Genomic DNA, 6,303 nt, shown 5'->3' with positions numbered 1-6,303 from the left:
ATTTATTTGATAAGAGAGACACAGCGAGAGAGGGAACACAAGCAGGGGGAGTGGGAGAGGGAGAAGCAGGCTTCCCGCTGAGCAGGGAGCCCGATGCGGGGGCTCGATCCCAGGACCCCGGGACCATGACCCGAGCCAAAGGCAGATGCGTAACAACTGAGCCACCCAGGCGCCCCAGGATGTAGCATCTCTTGACATGCTGCACCTTCTTCTCAGAATTGGCTTTAGCATGATATTTGTCTTAACCTGATATCCCTTAGGGAAGACTGAGCCCAGGATGCTGGGTCATAGGCATTGCTGAGGCTGCCCAGAGTTCAGGGTTAGGGAATGCATGTATTATTCTGTTCTGTCTGGTTCCTAGGGGCCGGTTCCATCTTGGAGGAATTTTGCTTTTTTCAGGGTTTGAGACATTCACTTCTGGGCCAAGACCTTGGCTATAGATATTTCAGCTGCAAGCACAGCCCACATGCATGAAAGGCCTGGATTATTTTGTGGGTGACTGCCATTGCTGAGTACTGGTCCTCCTGCTGACAGAGCTGACAAATGGAATTAGAAGCAAAGGAGCCAGCCGATAATAGGGTCCGTGGGACATAGGCAGAGGGACCTTCAGGAGCTGAGTGTCTGGAGGAAAGGAGACTGAGCGTGGAGCCTAGGCCAGATCTTTGCCCTAGCTGTCCCTTCCCCCCCCCAAACTTGAGGACACAGCCCTCCCTGTGTTCACCATCATTACTCTCCCCTCAGAAATTCTTGGCAGGCAGAAGTGTTTGCTACCAAGAGAAGTATGTCCTGGCACAAGACTGAATTGGTGAGAACAGCCTAGAGGTACTTTGTGCCCCTCAGGAGGCCATCTTCAATCCCTCTGACCAGTCCTGACTCTAGCTTATTCTCTTCACCCCTACCTTCTGTTAGAATTAAGTCTCACAATGGGACTCCTGAGTGGCTCAGTCGGTTGAGTGTCTGCCTTCAGCTCAGGTCATGATCCCAGGGTCTTGGGATCGAGTCCTGCATTGGGCTCCCTGCTCAGCGGGAAGCCTGGTTCTCCTTCTGCCTGCCACTCCCCCTGCTCGTGCTCTCTCTCTCTCCCTCTGGCAAATAAATAAATAAAATCTTTAAAAAAAAAAAAAAAGAATTAAGCCTCACTCATTCCTCCCAAGTTCCTTACTGAGCTGGGAGCTCTCCATGATGTCATAGACTTCGCTCCCTAGTCAGATCCAGTTACAAAATAGCTAGCACCCAGATTACCACAGTGAACAGTCTTTCCCTCTCCTGGTCTCTCCTTTCTGCCCAGCTCACTTCTATATTGATGTAGTGCCTTTCCCCCTAAGTGTCCTTGCCTTTAATTCATGGTCTTAACAACTGAAGTCACATCAGAACTTCCTTTTGGAACCACAGAGATCCAAGGTTCCTGGAGTCAGTGGAGGTCTGAATCCACCCCCCATAGAAAGTTAGAGAAAGGGGAGAGACCCCTCATCAGAACAAAAGATGCAGTCAGCTCTAGCTTAGTCAAGAAAGTGTCCCCTACATCCCAAGGCTGGAAGGCCCAAAAGTTCGATCCAGGCAATGGATGGGAAGACTGAGTTGGCATGGAGAGATGAAAACAAGTGGCAGATGGTGCTGAGGAACATCCCGGGACTGAAGAAATGTGGTTCCCAGAAAGGGAAAAAGGAGACATTGGCAAAGTCTTACTCAGCAACTGTGACAACCTGGCCAAAGAAAGCTGCAAGATATGGCTGAGAACACATTTATGGTATCAGGATGCTGCTGAGCTCAGACACTCACTGTTCTGTCACTTCTTCTTGTGCTCTTTTACCATAGCCAGAGTAAACAGCCTTGGTGGCCAGGAGGGATGGGTCAGGAAAAGCCAGGAATAGAAGAGATTAGAAAATGGTCCCAGAGGGCGCCTGGGTGGCTCAGTTGGTTAAACCTCTGCCTTTGGCTCAGGTCATGATCCCAGGGTCCTGGGATCGAGCCCTACATCGGGCTCCCTGCTCAGAGGGAAGCCTGCTTCTCCCTCTCCCTCTGCTGTTCCCCCTGCTTGTGTGCTTGCTTGCTCTCTCTGTCAAATAAATAAATAAAATATTTTTTAAAAAAATGGTCCCAGAAACTTGAGGAATTGCTGAGGCCAGACCTTTTTCTGGGTGATAAGTAGTGAGCATAGTCTGTGGAGAGACTGAATCCAACCCCCAAGGGCAGCAGGAGGGGCGTGGGGCCCGAGTGACGTAGGCTTTGAATGGCTTAAGTCCTGCCTGGCCCTTGACCTCCCCAGGTGCTCGAGGTAGTACGAGCCAACTATGACACGCTCACACTGAAGCTGCAGGATGGCCTGGACCAGCATGAGCGCTACTCGGAGCAGCACAAGGAAGCTGCCTTCTTCAAAGAGCTGGTGAGTCTGCCCTGCCTCCATCTCTGCCTATGTCTCTTGAGGGCCCTTTCCCAGCCAGTGGGTTATACTGTGCAGCTGGGCATCTAGGGAACAACCACAGTTTGCCAAAGGCTGATGAAGTAAGACTTGAGGGGTCTGCTGAGATTGGGTGTGGAACTTCTCTTCCAAAGCAGCCCAGGACCAGGCAGTGAGAGAAGATATTCCCCAGGGTACTGGTGCCAGGCGGGCAAGGGTGAGGGTTAGGGTTCTCTGAGGCAGCATTGCCCGTCCATCTCTCTTCTGCAGCCATGGAGACAGCCCTTGAACAGCTCCAGCTGGGCCTGGGGTTTGATGTGTGTTCGCAATGGCAGCTCTGGCTCATTACTCCTTATCCTGTCCTCCAAGCAACTAATGAGAATCATTGATTCTTCTCCTCCTTATGCAACACTTCTTCCTAAATTCCTAACCGGCTTCTGGTCTGAATGCCCTCCCAGTCTCGTTCTCCAGTCTTCACTCCCCATCCCCACCCCCCCTTCCAATCACTCAGCTGCCTGCAGCCCCCACCCGTGGCCACCTGGAGCCAGTGAGCATTTGCTCTGCCTCCTCCTCCACCCCCCAGTCAGCACTGCCACAGAACCCGGCTCTCCCTGTTGATGGTCTCTGTCGTGCCCTGTGCTCAGAGCTGCTCTCGGGAAAAGCTAGACCTGCCTGTCTCAGTCCTGCCACTCCACCCGCCTGGTTGTAAATGAACATTGTGGCTGGGGGCTGAGACCAGGACACGCCACACCTCCTTCCCATAGCTCAGCCCTCCCGCTGCTGGGGTAGAACGCGCCTCCTTCCCCTGCCGTGTTCGTGATGAAGGTGCGGGGTTGTAGATTATCTGTCTTGTACTAAACGCAGTCCAGCTCTGACCCTGACGTGAGATGCGTGAGATTTTGGACTTGCCCAGGGTGAGGAAGATCTGCTCTGCAAGTGAGTGAGTTGGGAACAGGGGGAAGCCATTAATATAAAGAGAGCAGATTCGAGCATCTTTATGGGGTGCATGGCAAGTCTTTAAGTTGATGTGGGGGTTTTACTAGGGGTGCAGATTTCACAAAGAGAGTAGGACATTGGAGATGAAAAGACTGTGGAGGAGAGAGTTAGAGGAGCTCTGTCTCAGGCCCTTTGGTACTAGGCACGCCTGACTCAGTTCTCCTTATAGCTATACCTCTGACACAAGGGAGCAAAGAGGGTCTGTTCTGACTCGGAGCTAATGGCCTTGAGCTGCCTGCTGGTTGCCATGCTGCCCTTTCCTCTGCCTCCTGCCTAATGACTTCATTACATTTCCCACAGCTAAGCAGAAATTGGAGGAAAGCTCCCTGGTCTTTGAGGCCCAGGGTAGATACGCATGCTTTTTCTCCTTTTTCCCCCACTTTGTCTCTCATACACCATTCACTTCTGTTTCCCATGAACGATGCTCCTTCAAGAGTGCGATAGATTCCTCCTAGAACCCACTCAGAGTAGGAAGTCTGGCCCTTTGACTCCTTCTCCACAGGTCCTTTCCCCACTGATATGGGCAACCCTTCCTGCAAGGGCCTCAGTCTATGGGAAGAAAGCACGTGAGGGGAGCAGTGGGCACACACAGGGATATGCCCCAGTCTTTTCTCTAAAGCAGGGGGGCTTCTTTGTGGTATGGAAAGAGTGCTGGACTGGGAGTTAAACCTGGGTCCTGCTTCCAAGCCTGGGGCTCACAAGCTGTATGACCCACTTCCGGTCATTGGCCTCCTTGGATCGTACTCCTGCCATCTATGCCAGACAGGGGCTGCATCTCTAGGTGTTCTTTCCAACCCAGGAAAGTAGATAAATAGAGTGAGAAGATCAGAAATGCATTCTCTGGCATCATTTTCTCCTCCTCTGTCAGACCACTGATCAGACCAGTCCCCCTCTGCATGGCCAAGGCAAAGACAAAGGCCTGAGCTCACCCTCCTTCCCTGTCTGTGCTTACCTCTACTTCTTCAGGTCAGATGCTCTTCTCACATCCACTAAAGTTTCTGTCTCTCAGCCCCTCTTCTTTCCTTCTACTTATATGTAACTGTTTGCTGATTTACCTGCAGAAATGATAGCTGTTAAGGTTCATCTCCTAAGAGAGAAACATGTAGCACTGCATCTTGGCTTTGTCCCTCAGGCACTGCCCTCTGTTGTGTGTAACCAACTCTCTCCTCTGTTTTCTCTCTGCCTATGCCCTCTCACCTTCCCCAACCTTTTCCCAGGTTCGATCCATTAGCACCAACGTCCGGAGAAACCTGGCCTTCCACACACTCAGCCAGGAAGTCCTGCTCAAGGAGTTCTCCACTATCTCCTGAGGCCACGCAAATCTGAGCAGCTGCTGACTGCCCTTACCCATGAGGCTCCTGGGCTGCAGGGGGACTGAGGGGAGAGGGGCTGTCCCCAAGGTTGGAGAATAACACAGATACCGAGTTCTCTCGGTGAAGGCCGTGCTTCAGTGGAGCTTGGACAGCAGGGCCAGGAGGGGCAAACCAGGGATAATCTTATTTGGGGAGGGTTTGGGTGGGCACAGGGAGAAGCCTTCAAGAATATGGGGACTTCCAGCATGGGCTCCCTGGATACCCCCTCACATTTCCAATTGAGATTACAAATTGTGGCTGCTGACTAATTTTCAGGGGCTGTTGGGGGAAGTCTTAGAATGATGCCAACATCCTGAGAGTCAGTGGTTCTCCAAGGCTTCTGAAAACAGACTCTCAAATGTAGATGGAGCCAGTTCTGCTTTCTTTGGGCCTGGGGCTGAGCTGGGCTTGAAATCTGTGTCCCCTGCCCCTGCAGGCACTCTGTCCAGTCATTAGGACCCTTAGCTCAGCTCAAGGTAGGGTAGGAATGGAGGACCTTTTTTCTACTTTCTAAATCTGGGAGACTGGAGACTAGAATCTGCCCAATGCCCTGCTGTCCGGCCACCAATTTCTGGATTTGATTCTTGGCACCAGGAGTACCTGTTAGCTTCCCCTGCCTTCCAACCCATTGATTGGTCAGCACTATAGGGTCACAACGTTAGCTTCTAATTTTCAGTCTGGTTTAAACTGTCTTTAGGGTGTGTGTGTGAAATAAACATTGACAGGTTTTCTGGAGCCCTCAGGTGCCTACTTTGCTGGTTCCCTTTCCAGCAGCCTCCCCACCTTCCCAATCACCTTCTCCTCTGGGAGCCTCTCCTGCCTCTGCTGAGCTCCCCTCCACTGTTCCGCCCCCTCACCCGGCTGTTGTTTACAGCCAGCCTGCCTAAGAATTTCCTCTGGGGAGGAATCTGTTCCTGCTGTGGTCTGGTGCCTGGAAGGGAGAGAACCTGCTGGGGGCAGGGTGCCCTCCATCTCAAAGGGGCCAGGTGAGCATCATGGAGAGGCCATTCTGTCTGCCCATATTCAGGGTGGGGCGACAGGCGAGTCTTCTGGCCTTTGGGAAGTTGGCCCATGATTCCTCCTCTGGACAGCCTCCATTGGACTACTGTAGGCTTTCCCTACCCCTTGGCTGCTTTCAAAGTAGCTGCTCTGAGATTCCCCCCTTCTAAAGCACTTTCTAAAGCCCTTAGGCTGGCAGGGAACAAGCAGCACAAGAAGACTGGGAGTAAGTGCAGGAAACCAGCAGTGAGAGCAGGTCTGGGACCTCCCTGACTGCTATTCCTACTTAGCTTCAAATCGCTTTAGGATACTTGCCTTCCCTGGGAACCAGAGTGTGGCTCCAACATGGAGCAGATATGCACGAGTTCCAGAGAACCCACCAGCACGCTGCCGTACATAGACGCAGATTTCTGAGAGATCAGGGGCTGAGTCATCTGATCGCTAGATGGCGTAGCTCAGCCTGGGGCATATAGTGTTCTCCACAGTTATAAACCCCGGAGGAGCTGGAGCTGGAAGCTGGTGGCAAGTTGAAGTTATTAAAAATTGATTTGTATGGGA

General features: G+C 52.1%; 1 protein-coding gene across 1 annotated transcript in view; it reads left to right on the top strand.

Moving 5' to 3' along the window:
• Nucleotides 1–6,303, top strand: part of ARMH3 (armadillo like helical domain containing 3) — a 178,314-nt gene extending 172,011 nt beyond the window's left edge. Inside the window, exons 25-26 of the mRNA XM_021700255.1 lie at nucleotides 2,267–2,383; nucleotides 4,612–6,303. Of these exons, the coding sequence (XP_021555930.1) occupies nucleotides 2,267–2,383; nucleotides 4,612–4,704 (210 nt within the window). The 3' untranslated portion in view covers nucleotides 4,705–6,303. The remainder of the gene's footprint in view (nucleotides 1–2,266; nucleotides 2,384–4,611) is intronic.

The sequence above is a fragment of the Neomonachus schauinslandi genome, chromosome 6 (assembly GCF_002201575.2).
Source record: "Neomonachus schauinslandi chromosome 6, ASM220157v2, whole genome shotgun sequence".
Classification (NCBI taxonomy): Eukaryota; Metazoa; Chordata; class Mammalia; order Carnivora; family Phocidae; genus Neomonachus; species Neomonachus schauinslandi.
The sequence above is the reverse complement of the archived record's forward strand: the minus strand, read 5'-3'. Positions and strand labels throughout refer to the sequence as shown.